Here is a 20,510-nt window from a genome sequence, read left to right on the forward strand (position 1 = left end):
CCTGGCTTTCAGTTTGCACTGTGGAAGGGAATTTTATGAAGGGCCACATTCACAGAGGCACTTCAGTGCATTGTTCCTACTGAGGTCCTTACTGTTCAAATCAACGTGCTACAATACTTTTGTAGATCTGGCCATGGATCCTTATAAGATATTAGTCCCATGCGAAGTCTGAAACCCAGCACAGAGCCATCTAAAAGGAAGAGCAGGGACTTTCAGAAACAACTGGCAGTTTGGGCTGCCTTGTTTTTTGGGTGCCTCTGACATTTTGCTCTTTTTAAGGCCCCTCAGGTTGACCACCTGAAAGCTGCATTTGAAAATCTTGTCTGTGAGCGTATGCTCCCCATTCAACTTGGGCTCAGCCTCTTAACATAGCAAGGAGACTCCAGCCCTGGGGCCCAGCACTGTGTTGTACATGGTGTCTGAATTCATGCTTTCTTTAGAAGACTCAAGGGTGGCTTTGAAGGAGTGACTGTGATGGGAATGCTTAAAAATCCCTGCTAAGTAACAGGGAACTCTAGCCCCGCTGTGGAGAAGAGAAGAACAGGTTGGGGAAAGCAGCATCCCCCCTTTAAGGCTACAACTTTTGTTTCCCAAGGGTCAGTGGCCTGCGGAGGGGAAGCACTGACACCCCAGCCAGAGGGGCAGGAGCACCAGCAAAACAGGAAAAACACCATGGGGTGGTGGCAACCTGCAGGTAGAAGCAGGAACACCCCACAGAGGCACAATGGGCTCAGAGCAAAGCTTTCCCCACAACCTCTTTGGTTTTGCAAAGCTCAGCCTGCAGCTAGTCAGTGGCAGAAAACAATAGCAGGAAGGGAAAATAGGGCAGTGGTAGCACCTGAGCCAAGTAAGCAGGGGGCCCATCACCTGACTGAGGGGGGAGAGTTAACTGAGATATAAGGGGCAAAGGGGGTAGCCCCAGTGATGAAGCAAGATGAAGCTACCCTGAAAGACAGAGACCCAGGCAAGTCCTGCAAGAATTGCTGCTGCTGCTGCTAAGAAGAAGCATCTGCTGGCAGAGTGTGAGCGAGAGCCCAAGGGGTGCAGAGAACTGGGAACTTGTCTGTTGTGTTAACTCAGGAAGGGCCTTGGGAGGGGAAAAGTGAAGGCACACAGAGTGCACTGGACTGGTTAAACCCCAAAGGGGCCCTGTGGACTGAGTGCATCCAGTGGACTGAGGATGGTTCAGATGAGTCCAGGAAGGCTCCATGGGGTGGCTGCAACTTTCTGACACCTAAGAACAAAGTGCTAGCACCCCATTGCAGTTCACAGGCTGCTTACGTCAACAATGTATTCATCGTTGCAGCTGAATGGGAAAAACACCCTAAGGCTCTCAAGGCTGTTCTCCAGAAGTTGCGAAGGGCAAGGCTCATGGCCAACCCAAAAAATTGTGCCACAAGGAAGGAAGAGGCCCAGTATTTGAGATTCAGTGTGGGGTGAGGCCAAATATGTCCACTGCTTGATAAGGTAGGGATGTTTTATGTTAACGCAGCAAGGGTGTTTCCCCTGTTTATGTTTCCTCTGCTCAGTGTTGATAACACCCTGTGAACTGCAATGGCTATGAAGAGAGATACAGACACTGCAGAGCGGCGTACAAAACACCCACCCCAAATATTTCTTCTATGGCTTTGGGAGTGGGGTGGTATTAACCCGTTCCTATTATTTTGTGGCAGTCTCAGAGGGGAAGTAGGCAACTGCCTCTGCCATTTGGAGGCCTGGAAGGGGCCTGAAGCCCCACATGGAGGGAAAGAAAGGCATCCTGGTATTACCCAGATGGGTCAGTAGCCAGGGAAGGAGGAGGGGAGGCAAGGTACTCTCAGCTAGACTCGTTACCTAGAGGCAGCCTAAACAACATACTAACTATAACATCAAGGAATGGCAGGAGGGTGAGAGGAGCCAAATTTAGGGGAAGCAGGGAAGGGTAGGCAAATGGGTGCCGCTGTGCAGCTATCTGGGGGTGCTACAACCATCCCTGGGGGTGCACCTGTTACAGCAGCACTCTCTCCTCTCCACTTCCAGTGTGTAAGCAGCAGACTTTGATCAGGAGGACAGCACTTGGTTCTCTAGAGCTGTTGATTCAGGTTGATCAAGAACCCAGTCCATACAACATATGACAGTCCCAGATCAGTGGTCAGAGCCACAGCTAGTACATCACAACAGCACTTCCCACAAGCTGCCAGTTCACTTTCAGATCCTAAGCATCTTCCTCAAAGCTCTGAATGCCTTGGGAGTCCCTGTCCAATTACTTTGGCAAAGCTTTCTGCCACTTGTTGCACTGTTGAAAAGCACTGGGTTTTCAAGTGAAGAGAAATAGGAGGGTTGGCCATTTGCAGATCTGCACCTCTGATCTAAGTGCTGTTTCCCCAGACAAACTTTCTGAATACTGACACCTCGGCCACATCCCCACAAGCAGGAACATGCGGTTGGTAGTGACTCAAAGCTTTTGAAATGCACAAGATGCCTGTCATTCTGTTTTGCTACACTACTTGTTTGCAATACAGTGGCAAAATTGGATACTGGAAAATGCCAGTACGTATCTAAAAACCCTGCAGCAGAAAAAGGCAGGGTGGTTCACGCGTTTGCAGTGCATGCCTCGCAAAACTGGAGCCTGGCCGGCCAGAGCAATGCTCCAGCTGCTGGCCAGGCTCCACGTGCCTGGATCACTGCCACTACAACCTGGGAGGCCCTCAGGACACCACCTGTGCTGGCCCTAACCTCCCCTACCCCACCTGGGGTAATTTGCCATGCACCAGAGCACGCAGGCAGAGGCGTGCCCAAGCACAACTAGCAAGAGTACAAATATGTGCCACTGCTGTCTGTCCCCAGGGAAACGCATGTTCCCACTCACGGGGATGCACTTCACAAGCTATTTGAAAAATAACAATGAAATAAATTGTCATAACCAAATGAGTTGAGTGCCCCTGTCACAATAGAACTGCCCTGAATAACCGCAGTTACTTTCAAATTTGGTACGTTCTGCCTCATTAGCTATTCCCACCTGGCAGTCTGTTATTGGCTACTCTAAATGTATAAAAATCCGTGCAGCTTCCGCCCAAGTCGGAGAGCTCTGAGCACGTGGTAGAGTACGGAGAACTTTGCCACGTGGCAGAGAAAAGCTGGCGGACTGGCCATCCTCCAACATCTCCCAGTCACCGCCTGTTCCCGGCGTATCCTTCATCCTGCATGCTCGTTTCTGTCTACAAACTCGCCGGCTCATTTTGTTGCCAGTTACCTGTAACTACGCAAGCAACTCGTTACCTGTAAAGTTAAAGTTATTTTGCAACCAATACGCTGTGTCCCGCCTCTCCATCCACCAGCCCGCCTGACAGCCGAGTAATCAGCAATCCTCCTCGTGTCGGCTCCGGCCGTCTGAGACACAAATAGCCAGGGCAGAGAAACATTTTAGTTACTCCTGGAGAATGGAAAAAGGAAGTGGTTACAGGTAGGCAACAGATGCTTTTCTGTGACTTCTCTGTGGTTGAGAGGAACTGTGGTTCCTCAGATTTGTTAACTCCTGCATTCTTACCTGCTGGCAAGTACCAAGTGTGCGGGCGGGGTCAGGCCCCGGGCCCTTTTCGTCGCTCTGCTCGCGGGCTGTGGCCGGCAGCCCGGGCAGGCCAGGTCGGAGAGGGAGGTCGCCGAGCTAGAATTAGGCACAGACACGTAACGGTTGGTTTTAAGATTGTTTACTTACACCGAGATGGTCGCGGTGCAGGCTGAGAACTTGCTTGAGTTGCGGTTACAACAGAAAACACGAACACACGTGGAGTTTGCTAGGCTCCACGCAGACAGAACACGAACAATCGCATGGAGCTTGCTAGGCTCCACGCAGACAGAACTCCGGATGTCCAGGACAAGCGCACATAAAACTCGTCAGTACGTCTTATAGTAGGCTCCGTTCGAAGACGGGAAGAGGTAGGCGGTGGATCAGGCCGCCAAACTCCTCTGGGCAGCACACAGGGTTTCTATTACCCTGCCACGCACACCCAGAGTCCCCACGAGATGGATGCGGAGTCCTCTTCAGCTTGGGCGGAAACTGCTCAAGCCTCTTATACGGCTAGCAGGCCAATCGCTAGCCACCACGTGTGAATAATTTAGCACTAGCCAATTGCGGGGCACGAATTTGCATACGATGAGCGGGAACTCTTTGCACCGTGCATTTCTGTGTTGCAAAGGAAATGCACCCTGCAGAGACAGCTGCAAAGTGGCGGGAACACTCCTTTGCACATGGGTTCTCTGCGCAGCAGAACCCCTACATGCAATGAAGCTGTATACCCACAGGGATAATTCGAGTGCCGAAGCACACACAAAATCAGACCTTTGGGTCATGACACCAAGCAGTTAAAAGGAAAGCTTGAAAGAATTAGGAATTATTTAGCCTATAGAAGATAAGACTGAGGGGGGGATTTGGTAACAGTCTTCAGATACAGAAAGAGTTGTAAAGCAGATGGTGGTCAAATAATAGACAAGAAATAAGAGACGTAAATAACTGTAACAAAAGGAGATTTAGACTGGATATGAAAAAGAACTAATGATGAGGGTATTTAAACACTGGAACAAATGACCTAGAGAGGTGGTAGATGCTTTAAAGTACGGGTTACACAAGCAAATAAATGGATCATTTAGGAAGGGATGATCTTGCCTCTAAGCAACAAGATAGACAAGATGAGTAAGTTAGACTGTCTCTTCCAGTCCTAATTTTCTATGATTCTATCCCACTTTTTCATTTCAAACAGGCATGAAACGTCAAACTTTCATTTCTAGTGCAATATCAGTAGGAACTTGACAGTGATGAAGTTGCTAAATACCTTAAATATTTGATGGTCAAGTGCTCTCATCCACTGAAATAAAACATGCAAAAGTCTTGGGGGAAGATCTTCAGAAAATCTGGTCTCACTTCAGGGTGCTCAGCTTTTAGGAAAATCGTGTGTGTGTGTGTGTGTCAGAGTTAAGGTTGCTTACGGTATTCCAGTTATCAAACCTTTATTAAAAATATAATTACATTTCACCCCTAATTTTGAAATGTGTGAAAAGTAAACATATTAATGACTACTATATTATTTTAATGTCTTTTATCTCTCTCTACAGTTTTAATTGACATGCTCAAGCAGACTCAATTAATCGAGTCTGCTCCAATTTCCAGTGCATCAGAGCAAGCTCCCTGCATGTCTGTAAGGGCCCTTTTGGTTTTATGTTCCCTTTATTTATAAAGATTCACTTAAACCATAAATTGAAATATTAATGCAGACCATGTTTACTGAAGAAAGAATATTCTTCTTTATTTTAGTGGGGCCTATATGGTTATATGTTGTTCATTTTTGCCTGCTCTCAGTAGGCAAACTTTATGTGGAAGGGAAGGAAAGGGAAGGCTTGTATCACTGCAGGCTATGCACTTGTTCAATTTTTTACTGTAAAGCTTTTTGTTTGCTGACAGCCTAAAGACATTGATAATGCATGAAGGATGTTCCTCCACAAATGGTATGACACAGAATAGCAATCTCTCGAGCAGGACACTTCCTGATTTTACAGCAGCAAAAAAAAAAACAAAAAAAATCTGTGTATAAATAAGAAGTTTCCCCATCCGGCATCAGAGCTTTCTGTGTCTGAGCTACGATGTCTGGAAATCTAGTCTACGCTGATTTGGAATTCCCGAAGTCAAGGTCAACCTCACAGCACACTAGTAAGTGGTGGTTTTAATTTTCTTTCTTTTTTTCCCCTCAGTGTTATGGCACACTTGGGTTGCTGTCTGTTTTTATGCTGGGGTTCTGTTTCACTAGAGGCGTTCTGGGTTTGTTTGTTGGGGGGGGTTTTCCTCCCTATGCTGACATACAAATGTTCTTTATGCTCACTAATCTGCCACCATAGTTGTAATGGACTGATAACAGCATTAATGTGAACCCTTTCATTTCTAGACTGATAGCTAACCAACATCCCCTTTGTTCACTTGGGGTAACTGGGGCATAAAATGCTAAAGCAACGTACACAACATCACACACAAAGTCAGCGATGGCGATGGAAACAGACCTCGGGTCTGTTTAACCAGCTCAGTTCCATCTAGTTAGGGCAAAGATGCTGACTTACAGATCTGGCCTTCTGTGTCAGAGAAGCAAATATCCCAGCTCACATAAAAGATTAACTTCTAAATGGTATGAACTTAAATGTGGCATTTGCTCAAAACAGTCTCCAACTTGGTGAAAACATGGAGATGGCTTAGACAGGATGCTTCGGTCTGAGCTGGAGGTTGAACCCAAGGACCTGCTAAAGTCCCTTGCAGCCTTTGTTTGCTATTAGTCCATGAAAACTCCCAGTGAAAAGCCTGCTGGGATGGGAGGGAGAGGAGAGGAGTGACTGGCTGGAACAAAAGAGATGAAGGGGAAAGTTAGCTTCCTCTTACAGACTGAGTTTTACAAAGCTACCTATGCGATTTGTGGTGCCTAAGTTTCATTAAATAAAAAATGAAATTAGACATCCCCAGTTCTGTAGGTGGCTTTGAAATCCATTTTAGCTTGTACTTGAAAAGCTATGAATTTCAAGAGCCGTTAACTAGAAGCAAACAAAAAAAGGGGGGGAACAAAAGGCTACAAAACCAGGAATGATAGCAGCTAAATAAAACATTTAGAGGGAGAATGAAGGCTAGAATGACAATATTAATTAATATTATTAATCTTGAGAAAGCAGTGGAAATTCCCACAAGTCTATTGCACTGAATTTGTCCATCAAGAATAAGAGAGTGCACAGCAAGTGGATGCAGTTACCGCTAATTTTAGCAGGGCATAAACCCCAGTGCATTGCATCAGCTTTCAGTGTATCAAGTTCTTTCCTTGCTAATATTTTATCAGCTTGTCTTTTGTGAGGGGTTTTTGGAGGGTTTTATTTTTTAAACCCTTCCCATTTTCAAATGTTGTTCTCCTCGCCTTCTGAGAAAACCTTCCATCTGACCATGAATAATATTTATGTATACAGCCAAGAGACTGCCCCATTATCTGACCCATTCTGCTGTGCCATTTCTAAATCCTGATTTCCTTCTTTCTTCTAATACAAATTGGATCCCTGCAATATCAACTGTAGCTTTCATGTTTCTAAAAATCTCCTATGCAGAGCAAGATGAGAGGCTTAGGGATTGGTTTGTTTGGTAGCTTTTTTTCCAATCCGAAAAAACAGACCAAAAGGGGTCAGATTACCCAATGGAGCAAACTGGTGTCATGACATGGGTCACCGGGCCAGCTCTTCAGCCGGTGTAACTCATCATGCCACCCATGCCACCCAATTAGACATGCCACCCAATTGCTTAACTGCATTTCGAGAAGTCAGACAAGCAGATCATATGAGTTAAGGCCTGTTTTGCTTCTTACCATAACAGTATTTGAAAGGCAAAGCAGATGTTGCAGAGTGCCTCTGGCATTTGGTGACCAAAAGGACTTCCACTATCATAAATTTGTTACCTTCCCTTGTTTTGCCATCTTCCTGTAAAACCACTCTGCTTCCTCAATTTAATTAAACCCCAGGCTCAGGGCCCTTTCTGTCGACATACATTTCAAGCCCTCCCCCCTTGCTGCTGTTTTTCTCCTTCTAGTCTCTTTGCCTTAGGGATGCCATCCCATCTGCTCATTTCCAGCCCTTGCTTCTTCACTTATACCCTTACTCTCCTTAATTTCCTTCCCCTCACCACACAAGCATGCTGTCATCTCTCCCACCCTACTACCCACCCTTGACGTTTTTTGTTTTACCTCTCCAGCTCCTGTCCCATATATATGCCTCTTCCCCACCATCCCCTCTTTCTTTAAACTCATTGAATGCACTATCTACAACCAGTACCTGGACTTCATCTCCTCTCATTCAGTCTTAGGGCCTCTCCCATCTACTTTCTGCCCCCTTTTTTTCCCCTGAAATGGTACCCACAAAGTGTCTAATGAGCTTCAGCCAAAGCTGGGAACCAGCACCCCATCCTCACTCCTTAACCTGTCGGCCATAGCCAATCACACCCTTTGCTTCACAAAATCTTGTCCTCCCCTTGGTTTTCCATGACTTTACCCTCTCCTGGTTCTCCTCTCTGTCTGAATGCCCCTTCAATATCTCTTGCAGAGGCTCCCCCCTCCACTTTCCAGTGGGGGTCCCACAGGGCCTTGATCTTGGTCCTCTTCTCTCCTCCTGTATTCTGGATCATCTCATCTGCAGACAAAAGGTCAGCAGTCACCCCTATGGGCATGGCTCACAGATCAACCTCTGCCACCTCCTCTCTCTAACATCTCATTCATGTTTCATCATTAGCCAAAGCTCTACACGGCTAAACACAACACACCATTTTCCGGCCAATTCTCTCTCATTTGCTGTGCACAGCATCACCACCTGGCTTGTCCCTCAGCTCTGTAACCAGGGTGCCATCTTCAGCTTGGATCATTCTTTTCAAATCCTTCCATTGAATTTTTGCCAAAAATCTTTTTGTATAATACCTCTGTGATACAGCATTTCTTGTCCACCCACACAGCTAAACCTCTCGTGTAAGTGTTATCTTCTTGCATCTGTATTCCTTTCCTCTGGTTTGAGCAGTACTACTTGTCCTTTCCTTTGGTTTGAGAAGCGCTATCCTTCTCCAGGCAGCAAAACTGCTGTAAACATGACTTTCCTTGCATGCTGTTGTGACAACATCACTCCACCTGTTTGAATCCCTCCACTGGGTTCTTCTCCATCACATGCATTGTAATCTGCTTGCCTTTCATGACCTATCCCCACCTGACCCTGACATCTGCTATTCACTACTGAGGAGTTAAACTCCCAGCCATGAAACTAGCAGCTTCCCTGGCTCATTTATTACATTTTCATGCCAGAGCTGTGCACTCTCTCACTCATGCTGCCCCTCAGAGCTGAGAAACCTCATTGCCCCCCACTGTAGTGATCACTGCAGGGTTTGGTGAACACAGTCAGGTATGAATGAGAAGAACAAAAACAACCTGTTTTATTGTGGAGCTGTAGACAGGCCTCTGCGGTCTTTTTTAGACTAACTACCTAGCTACTCCAGCTCCTAGAAGCGTGTGATTACAACAGACTCTAAGCTTGCATTTGTCATAAAAAGGATGTGGTTTAACTTCTTGAATGCTAAAAAGAAAAGCTGTGTAACTAACTCAGCAATATCTGACTGAGCCCAAAATACTCTGAGAGGCAAGAGCTGCCCCATGCATTTCTGTGGGGTGTTAACTCCAGACCACACTGCTCCATTAGCTGCACCAACTTCACTCCACCAGAAGTTTCTGAAAGGGCTGAGCTTTTATGGAGAAAGACCACAAGAGTCTCATCCATATAGCTCAACTGTATGACAATCAGGTGGAAACACTTGTTAAAATAGATAAACTCTGAACATATAACAAGAAGTAATTCTGTGCAGGTGGGATAATATGGACTGCATGGGAACAAATGGGTTTTTTTTCCCTAACTCCAGCATTTACAATGTTCATGTTCTCCTTTATCCTGTTTCTTACAACAGTTGCTGATGGTGTTTCACTAAACATTGACTATTTCAGGTTCTTCTCAGTGTCCACGCTGGCATTGGATTGCTTTAGGACTTAGCTTGGTTATTAACATCATCCTGATGGGAACAGTCATAGGTCTGGGTGAGTGTCCCCAGAGAATTCATTCTTCTGTATGTCTGCATGATGTATGGTCCCGCTAAAACTCCAGTGTGGTTCCATGTTGGATTTTCTCCTACTTGTTGCTTCACTGCTCTCAACCAATATCACTGGATATTGATCACTCTTATGATCTTATGAGGAAACTGATAAGAAATCAGCTTCACACTCCAGTCAGATCCTTGCCTTGTACAAATCTGCAAAGTCAATGGAGCTACAATTCTACAGTGAAGAATATGGCCTTCTCTGCTTGCTTCAGTAGCAGAAAAGACTTAAGTCCTGCAGGTGATAAACAGAGCTCTTGTTTGCCAAAGGAGTTTCACACGCAAACCCTGTACTGTAATTACTGGTATGAAGAGCGAGCCTAGTCCCATTTGAAATGTTATATAAAGTTGCTCCATTGATAATAGTCACTGTACACTAGGGGTGGGCACCCTTGTAACTGCTGGGAGGAAATCTTTCTAGTCTAGATAAGATCACAGAAAAGGGGACTTTGGGAGTGGGGGGATCCAAATCCTGCCCCCACTGCAGATGTACTTCCTGGCTGGACTGCCGCTGAAGAGCAAAGCAAACAGGAGGAAGCTGTCCCAAAGCTCCCACAATGGGTGACACATCTGGGCCTTCCCCATCTGCTACCCTAAACCCTGGTGCATGCACAGCACATGCAGACACAGGGCTGGTCTGCCTTACAGGGCTGCAGCCACCACAGATGTGAAAAGAGGTACAGCACACCCCCTTGGGAGAGACAGCACAGGGCAGTAGATGACAGAAACCAAGCTAACAGGAGCCCCCAGCTGCTGTCATGGTCGCGATCAAGGCAGACACTGTTTACCAGTGTCAGGAAGGAGGGGGGTGTTCTTTTCATGCTCCCAGTCCACATGAACCATGCTAGAAGACTTTGTAGTGGGGACTAAGTCAGACAGGTAATGCTAGCACAGTGGGCATCGCCCTCTGTCTTGAGCAGTTGGTCTGTTACAGGGTAATAGCCTACTATGGCAAGAGGTGGTGGCATTCATCCTTTTGCCCTAGTGATGCCCCATATGGGAAGAGGAGTAGAACAGAACCAGGCACCCACCTTTTTGCCCCTACCACTTCCTATTTAGGAAGGAGAGCCATAGCGCACCCCTACTGTTGGCCATAGTTGGGGATGGTCCTGCTTTGACCAGGGGTTTGGACTAGATGATCTCCTGATGTCCCTCTCAACCCTAATTTTCTGATTCTGTGCTTCTATCCTCCCCTTTCCAAGTCTGGTTGCACCAGTGATGCTTCCCTATGGCATTTCACGCTCAAAGCTCATGGATCCAGGCTCAGCAGCATCCCCTTGGTTATATTAACTCTGAAAACAAACCAAAGATTCAGCGTTCTTCAAAGATCAACCCCCAAACCAATGCCCTTCCCAAGATGGCTTCAAAATACAAGGCCTCTCATGTGCAGCTCTGAATAGTAGGTTTTTTCCTCCTTTCCTGGGCATCTTGACGAGCAATGAAGTAAGTGCCAATGCTGATAGCTAAGCCAGCAACATGAAGTTTCAGAATCAGTGTCTCTTTGCGAATGAGAATCATTCTTAATTCTCAAAGATATGAACTCATGAATGTTGCTACCCTATGAAACTTGTAGAGCTGTGGACACTGGGTATTTCAGAGGAGGTCCTTGCCCCTTATGGCTACAAAGGAAGTCTCAGAGCACGACCTGAAAGTATTTGTATGAGTCTACAGAGAGTCAAAAACAAGAGCTCTGACAAGTATGAACTGCCCACAGTCATTTTTTAAAGAGATGTCAACTCTGAAACCTTTAGCTGCAAACACCATTAATTATCTCATGGCTGGTCAAAATGCACACAAAAAGAAGTGTCGATCACAGAAAGATCTGCCCAGTGCACTGGAAATGGCATCTTAATTTATCAATCCCAGAAATGCACTTTTGTCCCTGATCAGAGCTGGAAAAGTAGTAACGCTAGCTTGGCTTTCCCTGAGGTCACACACTGGATGTGCAAGCTTGGTTCCAAAGTAGCACCTGGCCACTCACATGAATGCCTTTGTGAAGCTTTACAGGTAAAAGAGAACAGCGGAGAAGCCCTGGCTGCCAAACAGTCAGAGTCGACTCAGGAAGGCAGCTGCTCCTGCCCAGAGGATTTCAAGGCCTCCAAGATAAATCATTTATGTACCTCACAGCAATGCAGCACAAAAGGTAATTCCCCCCCGCTAGTGCATCCCACATTACTCCTCCTAGGATCACAAAAACTGCCTGGTTTGACTGGCCTGGCATCCACCTGTAGCCCAGCAGCCTGTGTCTGGCAGGGACTGGTCCCATCTGCTTCCATGAAGCAACACCAGCTATGGAATGACCCTACCCAAAGAGAAATGTCTCCCCAGCCCAACAGTTCATGTCCTGAGCAGAAGAAATGATATTGCTGCTCATGGCCTTGCGTATGCTTTTAAGCTTTTCTGCTCCCATAATCCACACACATCCCACCCTTCTTTCTTGTAACCCACTGATCTCTTGGCCAGTGTGGGTATCTGTGACAGAGAGCACCACAGGTGAATTGCTCACCTGTGGAAAGTGTTTCCCCTCAATCCAAACACCAAAAAAGTGTTTCCCTCAATCCATTTTAGATTTAGCCTCCTGGAAGAGTTCTGCCCTGACTTGAACTCAAGTTTCCATTCCGTATTTCTCAACTCCTTCCTTTTCTTGTATTTTTCATGGCCTCCGTTCCTTGGGGTAAGGTCAGTCATTTCTTTTTGGTTCTTCTTTTGGGCCATCTGACGGGTAATTCTGGACATTCACCACCCACTACAGGCAAGTCATCCTTCCTCTACATTATGCTGGGTAGTGCCCAGTGGAGAAGTCACTTCCTCTTCCAGTCTCAAGGAGGGCAGTGTTTCCTTTATGGGTCTGACATGAGGATGTGGTGAGCTTAGGTTCTTCTGGGAGCTCTAAAGAACCCCAGATGAGAGAGAGACTACTGAGGGGCTACACTGTTCGTATCTAGCACCCTTCATTTTTTCCATGCAGTTCTTGGCATCTTCCTGTTGATGCCTCCAAGGACCTGTTAGGTCTTATTACAACACAATTCAGATAAGCATCCAGCAGCTATTCAGTGGACACTATCTATATGTGCAACTAGTGCACCTGAATAAATTCCAGTGCAGTTTGCAGTGGTTATTGCTCCTGGGCGTGCCATTTGCATATGTGCCTGGGAATGCAGCACCTTGAGCCAGAGCAGAGCAACCCCAGCTGGCAGGAGATCCCAGGGGTCGGCCTGCCAGCCTGGGGCTGCTCCAATCTGGCTCAACGTGCACGAGGGTGTTTCAGTGCAAGGCTAACTGGCAGGCAGCCCTCACACTAAAGCACTCTCATGCCCCAGCCAACTCCATCAGTGTCTACACATGTGCTGCTGTGCAGTAAATAATGCCACTGTAGGATAGTACTTGTGTCTGGCAGTACTATGCTATGGCAGAGTTGATTAGTTGACTCTGTCCTAATAGCACCACACATGTTGATGTTGCTGTTTTACCACAGAGCTAATTAAGCAACTCCACAGTAAACGTTCTGTGTAGACGCAGCCAGCAAGTATGAACTTAGTTTAGCGACGTGATCAGACTGGCCAGCAGCAGGGATTGTATAGGCTTAAACACACATCCAAAATGTGTTTCAAGTCTATTTTTTTAGATATTAGAAGAGCTGCTGATGCACTCTGTTCTGATGCCTATCTTCCACAAAGCTACAGGCTTTTAACTCTTACTGATCCAAACCTGCCTTATGGCCCATTCTTCCTACTGCCCAACTCCTGGACGTCCTTTCTCCCCTCCATGTCTGGTCCAGACCTCCTGTTCCAGCCCTGGGATCCCTCCTGTGCCAGTGCTTTTCCACCCCCATTTACAAGCATTCCAGCTAATTCCGTACTACCTGTTACAGCGCGCGCACACACACACACACTTTGATGTTCCTCACCCCTGATCCACAGCCCCCAACTATATCAGTCCTGGACTCCATCCACACACAGGAACCCCCAGCTCTGCTATGTCTTGTCGTGCATCCTGGTGTCCTGAATGTTAGCGGTGTCTCCCTTCTGTACTCATACATTCAGATGACTTGCAACTAAACAGCATTTTAGAACTGAGCATGCAAAGCAGCTAAACTTGACCTTCCCTACCTCTTGCTGGGCTCACTATCTGTGTAGTGCACAAGGAACATGTGCTAGCCTCAGGATGCCAGAGAAAAGAGCTAGCTGATTTCACTGCTAGAGTCATTCTTGGCTCATAACACTCTGGTGGGGGGGCGTTGCTGCTGATTTTAGAGTGTGACCTTAACACATAAACTCGTACCAGGCTACAGCAACATTTTTGTGGCTTTTGTTTCTGCATCTGGATTAAGAACTACAACCCTGTCATGTATGTAAAGGGAGAGGACTGAAGGCAAGCCACCCCATCTGCCTGCACACAAGTTTCCACATCTGGAAAGTGGGAAGAATAGCCTTTCCCTTGTCTTACTTCAGTTCTGTAGGCCAAGGCCTGTCTCCCTCTGTGTCTGCTGTGTCATGCAAAAAAAAAAATAAAAAATTGGCCTCCACCTTTAGAGGTGAGGCCTCTCGGTGATGTCAAGGTACAAATCAGGGTGGTTTCCTTCTGGAGGGATTGGGCTTGATTCTGTTCTTGGCATTTCTGCACACTACTGTCAACACTTGCCTTCTTTTGGCCATTTACATAAGGAGATGCAGCTATTTCAAAGTCTTCCTACATTCTGCAGGGAAGTCATGGCAGACTACACAGCAATCTCCAGAGCAGAGGCACTTTGTGGAAAGTAAGTAGGGGAGAAAGGTTTCTCACCCTCCTGATCCCCAGGCTGTCCCTGCTCCAAAGGGCTTAAAATTGAAATCTCTCTTCAAGCTGATGCCAGCTCTGCCCCTCTCCCTTGCTGCTGAAGTCTACTTCCTCCAGCCTGGATGCTTTCTCCCTCTTTTACATAGAAACCTCTGCACCCTGCCTAGTCACGCCACAGGCAGCAGTCCACGTGGAGGTCCATCAGACGGCCATTCTGCCCCTCTGCCTCAAGGTCCCAAACCAGGCATGGGACTTCATTGAGATACAGTGGTTCTCTGCCAGGGGAAATCACAGTATCCTGCTCTATCAATTGAATAACTGCACCAGAGAAGACCCCAATTGGTGGCAGCGCCACTGCAAAGCCAGCACAGATATAAGAGCAGAGCATCGCCTACGGATGACCGTCCTGCCAAACGGCTCGCTGAGGATCTGTAAAGTGCAGGCTGAGGATGCTGGAACATACCGCGTGATAGTGAAAGGCAAAGACATGACTGACACCACTGGGCAAGTGAACCTAACTGTGACAGGAAGGTAACACAGGTGAGCTGGGGATGGACTTCCGGGCAGGACTGATGCAATTAGTGCAGAAATAGAAGGAACTGGAGAGGAGGAGAGAGTCCATCTTTCCTTCTCTCCCCTCCTCCTCTCAAGCGTCTTAACAACCCAGTAGCAGGACACAACTTCTGTTGTTGCCCTGCTTTACTTGTGACAGGTTTGAGTGCTGTGCTTTGTGGTTGAGAGACAGGTTTGACCATCTAGTTTTAAGGTTAAGTTATTCAAAGAGTTATATGGTGGCCCAGACCAAGTAGTGCCTGTTCTTAACCTGGCACGAAAAATATGCAGCTGTGATCATGAAGGCAGTTTTCCTAAAGCGCACCCAGGGAGAACTGCTCTTCTGGCATGGTTCAGTACCACTGAGGTGCAGCGGGTTTAAGGCCACTTTATGGAAATGGGAGTCTCCTCCCAAGCTTGCTCCAAGGGCCTTATAGCTAAGGGTGAGCAAAACTCAGGGGGTGTCTGAACCCCAAGCCTCTGGGCTTGGGCCTGCAAGCAGGATGCCTGCCAAGGGATTTGGAAATATCTGACACTCCAGGTTGGGGTGGAGGATGTTTGCAGGTAGTAGGGGCACATGTGGTTCGTGAACAATTGTTAGATTTGGAATGGATTGGGCTGGGAACACAATTTATTTATTTATTTATTTATTTATTTATTTATTTTTAAAGGAAAGATTTATATGGGATGGTGTGCATAGGGGTGATCTTGTCTCAGGTAGGAGGCTGAACTAGAGGACCTCCAGAGATCCCTTCCAGCCCTCCTTTTATGAGATTTGGCACTATTATTATTCTTTCTTTGTCTGGGGAGGAGGGACAATTTGACTGCTAACACAAAACTTCCCCAGCCCCACACTTGCCAACTTTGATGCACTTTCAGGTGCGGCATTTTACCTACATTGTGGAAGGAGCTGGTTCGCATATTTATCAGAGACTATGCACTACCCTGACCTTGGAACCAAAAGAACATGGGGGTTGGGCACCCCCGACAGGGCTTGCACGATGAATGCTGTTGGACAAAGCCCCTCCTGGGGTCTTCTTGCAGGGCAGTAGCATGCCAAGTCCCATGCACCCTTCCTGGCCAGCAGGTCCCACCCTGCTCCAGTGAGGCCTTACTCTAGTCCCCTATGACTCACAGACAGGATCCAGCCCATAAAGATGCTGAGGGAATCAACAGTGTGCTCCAGCCACAGCAGCAGCAGCAAAAGCACCCGCAGAGTCCTGCTCCCTGCTGCAATCAGTTTATTCTGTCTGCTGCAGCAGAGGAAGCATCCCCAGAGTCCTAGGGCCTGCCTTTTTTCTGTTCCCTTGGCAACATCTGCTGACTGCCAGGGGCACAGCCTGCAGCAGGGGCTGGGTTGCAAGCAGCCCATAGTAGGAAGAGGTTGCCAATCCCCATGGGCAGATCTAGGATTTTGTAAATGGTAGTGCAGGAGAAGTGACCAGCCCTACAGGGACGGCTGCATGCCCTGCTTTCAGCATCCCCACCTTCCTCCACCAGTGTGCAACAGACCATGCCCTGGGGGTAGCAACCAGGATCTATAAGTCCTTGCATTAGTAAGAATTGTCCTTCCACCTCTTCCTTTCCATCCATGTTCAGTGATGTGTCCCCTCCTCTCTTCCCATTCCCCCACCCACTGTTGTCTGTCCCCTGCTGACCCAGGGGCAGGGATGGGGAGACTTCTGCTACGCTCCAAGCTAGGCTGCACATGGTGCCAGGCTCAGCCAGAACCAACCTTGGAAGCAGAAGTAGGTGGGTTCCTTTCCCCTGCACTTCCAGGCTGGCAGGGAGGAGGAATCCACCCACCACTGCTGCTGTCCCAAGCAGAGGTCCTGGCTGGAGCTGGCAGAAGTGATTCTGGAGCTTGCCCTTCCTGCGGCCCTGGGATAGCAGGTCAAGCAGCAGCAGTGTGGGGTAGGGTGAGAGGAGGTGCTGCTGAGCTGGGCAAAGAGAAGGAAGAGGGGAATTCTTATTTGCTTTGAAGCTTTAAGAGAGAAAAGTTTCCAACTGCTTCTGCCATGGTGTGGACATCTGCACCACTGCTGCCCTTCTGGATCCACCTCCGTTCTCAGGCAGGGGCAGCTCAGTTAGTGGCATGAGTAGTCTTAGTGCATGGCAAGCAGCAAATTGAGGAGGGCAGGGACAGAAAGGCCCGAGAGCAGAGCAGCAGATCAGGCAGGGAGCACAGGACAGGAAGTAGAGCAGTAGAAGGGGAAGGAGATCAGAGGCACTTGGGGAGGGTGTGGGCTAGTTTTGTGGCATGCCTACAACTGTACTGGCCCCCACTGCTCTAGGGATGGGGAGCAGTGGGGGCCAGTATGTGTCAGGGCAGTGGGGACGTTGTTGAGAGTGGGGTGGATTTGGGGCAGCTTGTCCTCCTTAACGACTCCCCTTACTCTTTGTCCCTCTCAATGCCTGTCCCTTCTTATCCTCCCTCTGCTCTGCATGCCCCTTGATCTCTGATGCTGCCCTCCCCACCCATTACCTACAGCAGCAGCTGCTCCCTTTCCACCCTGGGGCCTCCCAGCTGGATGTACGCACACTATAGGTGCAGAGAGGTCTGGCCCAGCAAACTAGTCTGTATAGACCAGTGTGGGAGAGCTGGGTCCAGCCCCTGGCTTTGCCCCTCACCCTGGGGTCTGTCACTGACTGCCATGTGCCTCCACTGCAAAGCAGAGGTGATGGTCTGTTGTCCACCTTGGCTACCAAGTGCTCAGGGCTAGGTAATCACACCCAGATAGTGGGACACAGGGCCTGCTGCAGGAAACAGAAGGAGGAGCTGCAACTCAGTTAACTCCAGGGCAGTAGCCCTGCGAGAGACCCATAGCTGGGCTGGCAGCCAGGATACAGTCTTCTGACTCAGGCGGAAGCCCTGACCACAGCCTGCCCTCCTCCACCCTGTGCAGCAGGAAGCCCAGCCTTGCCCATTCCACCTGGCTGGGCTCCAAGCCCCGAGGAGACTCTGGGGGACTGAGGGAGATAGCCGGACTGAGGGGAGTCTTCAGTCCTTTGCCATCTTATGCCCCAGGCCCTGCTGGGTGGAGGAAGTGCTGGGTAGGACAGGATGAGCAAGTGAGCACAAGTCAATTTGAGAGGGGTGGATGAAAGGACATGTTCCTTAGACTCAGCATCACTTCAATGAGAGCAGCACTGACTTCCTCTGGATCTGATGGTTGTTCTGCTTCCTCCCTAGTCTGATTCTTCACCTGCTCCGAGCCACCCCAAGACGACAACACAGGACAGACTGGCCACCCCATGCTGATCTCTGCTCCCTGGTGCAGCTCCTGGCCCATCAGTCCATCTGCTCCAGTTCTATCCCCCGTAGGCACCCAAGTTAGGGGCACCTACAGTGCACTGGGGCAGTTGCACAACATTGCAGTAAGGCTGGAAAATCCCAGCCTGGACACCCAGACCCTTGAGCATGACACTTTAGGCACCATGATCCCAGCCTTAATGCAGTTGCTCAGGTGATGCTCAGCCAGCAGGGGTCATGTGATAAACCAGAAATGAATGGAGAGCGCTCCCAAAGGACTAAGCCTGGTCTCAAACAGTATATTTTTCATGGTGTGAATTAAGTGTCTTTGTTTTTTGTGTGATAACCATGCCTGGAACTCGTTTTTTCCCGTTACATGCTTAACTACTCGTAGAAGTCTGGCCCTCTGTGACAGGAGCTTATATAACAGCCAAGAGGGAGATTAGATGGGAAACCAATCCGAAAATAGATTGACCCTGAGAATAAAACAGGGACTAAAAGATTGCAGAGCAGTTCACAATCTTCAAAAATAATGACTCACCCAGCTGAGAAATGCAGCTGCCTTTAGAGTGGGGCCATCCATTGCTGGGGTGGAATATGACAGCTGTGAGTGCACCAGTAACAATTCAAGGACTGCTGGCATATTCCTGCTGTGGTATACAAATTTCAGGATAAAATTGCAGGAGAAGGCACTGAACTGGCACACAACTTCTGGATTCTGTGCCAGCCTCTACCACCAATTCCTTGTGTAACCTTGGGCAAACTTCTCTGCCTTAGTAGCCACTTTGCAAAAAGGGCCCATGGATGAAGAACATGCAGATGTAGGGCACAGTCCATAAGCACTAATGCCTACTACTAATTACAGTGCATCAGGCAACAAGAACCCTATAAACTAAGATTTATGACTGAGCACATTCACCTGCAGCCAAAGGAGTCTAATGCCCCCTGCGGGTCATTTTTGAAATCCTGCTATCCCTTCTCTCCCAGTTCCTTTCAACTGCAACCATTCCTCACATTTTATCTGAATCCCCAAATCAAAGTTTTGAAGGGGAATGAAACTTTCTGGAGCAGATATATTATTTCTTAAAACAAAACCTGCCCTGGTCTAGTACCTGCATCTGTAGAGAGCCCGAGCAGTATGACTGGAAATTATTTGATTCAAAAGGGTTGTCTGCTCTGAAATTTAATGGTGGTTGGGCTGGGGCAGCAGAAAGGACTTTAAAAAATAAATAATAGAAATAAGCATACGGGACAGTTGGGAGCCAAAAAGCTCTTGGAAAGCTAGTGGGGATTTGGGCACCAACCAGCAATTCCTCTCAGTCTCCTTTGACCAGCTCGAGTCCTACCTGTTAGAAATTCTCCATTTCACTGCTAATCACACTGGTGCTCTCAGGAAGACAAAACAACGCCCCCCCCCCCCTAAAAATAAAACAACAACCCAAAACAAAACCAAAAAAAGCCCTATAACAAGTCCCCAGATAGAAACCTGAGAAATTCATTTACATCTTCTCAATTGCTTGGGACCAGTTCCGGGACTTGTCTCCACTCCAGGACTAGAGTTCACGCCCTTCCTCAGACTCATGGAAAGTTAAAGATGGTAAAAGTCCCCAAAGGTAGAAAACAAGCTTTTTAAAATTATTATATATAAATTAAGTTTATTCTCTACCTGTAGGGACTTTTACCATCTTTACATTTTTCCTGAGCCTGAGGAAGGGTGTGCATGCCCAAAAGCTTGCAGGAAAAAAAAAGATCATTTTTTTGTGATTGCTTAATTGGTCTTATAGAAGGTATTATCTGAACCAAGAGCTCTAGGGTTTTGCATTTCTCTACAACACCACACTGTGGTCTCAGAGCCTTGCAGCCAGTTCTCTCCATCAATCTTTCAGTGCCCATATGGCCACCACATCAATTCACCCCTCCCTTTGGCCTCTGTTATACCACTCCTATGCAAGACTTTTCCCTAGGTCTTACCTCAGAAAAAGCCCACTAAAACTAACTCTGTTTAAATCTTCTGTTGCCAGGTTTGCCTTACCCCATCTCCCCAGACATCAGGTCACCTTAGAAAGCTCCTCACTTCAAACACACTTAATGCATCTCTCTTATCTGTTCAGGCCCCTTCAGAGCTCACAGCTCTTTGTTACACTCCGTTACAAAACAGGATTTTCCCCAAAGTGCCCTAACCTGGCCCCAAAGAGGCCTTCAAGAGTACAGCCCTTTCCCCATGACCAAGACTCCCTCCCGCTCTGCCCACCTGGAGGGCTCAGG

At 47.8% G+C, this 20,510-nt stretch overlaps 1 protein-coding gene across 4 annotated transcripts; it reads left to right on the plus strand.

Moving 5' to 3' along the window:
* Positions 1-5,196: 5,196 nt before the first annotated feature.
* LOC102574243 (uncharacterized) lies at positions 5,197-18,591 on the plus strand. Of its 4 annotated transcripts, none has more exons than XR_009455685.1 (6): positions 5,203-5,680; positions 9,516-9,605; positions 11,664-11,807; positions 14,329-14,420; positions 14,587-14,980; positions 18,186-18,591. XR_009455685.1 is itself a non-coding variant. In XM_019478803.2 (6 exons), the coding sequence occupies exons 1-5, from the start codon at positions 5,614-5,616 to the stop codon at positions 14,973-14,975; spliced, it is 744 nt and encodes a 247-aa protein (XP_019334348.1). In that variant the 5' UTR covers positions 5,205-5,613; the 3' UTR covers positions 14,976-14,980; positions 18,186-18,591. The 4 variants fall into 4 exon arrangements, 3 of the variants coding, with proteins under 3 accessions (XP_059571057.1, XP_019334348.1, XP_014463757.1); XM_019478803.2 differs by having other exon boundaries at positions 5,205-5,680; positions 14,367-14,420; XM_059715074.1 differs by lacking the exon at positions 9,516-9,605 and having other exon boundaries at positions 5,197-5,680; positions 14,367-14,420.
* The last annotated feature ends 1,919 nt before the right edge of the window (positions 18,592-20,510 follow it).

The sequence above is a fragment of the Alligator mississippiensis genome, chromosome 11, assembly GCF_030867095.1.
Source record: "Alligator mississippiensis isolate rAllMis1 chromosome 11, rAllMis1, whole genome shotgun sequence".
Taxonomy (NCBI): Eukaryota; Metazoa; Chordata; order Crocodylia; family Alligatoridae; genus Alligator; species Alligator mississippiensis.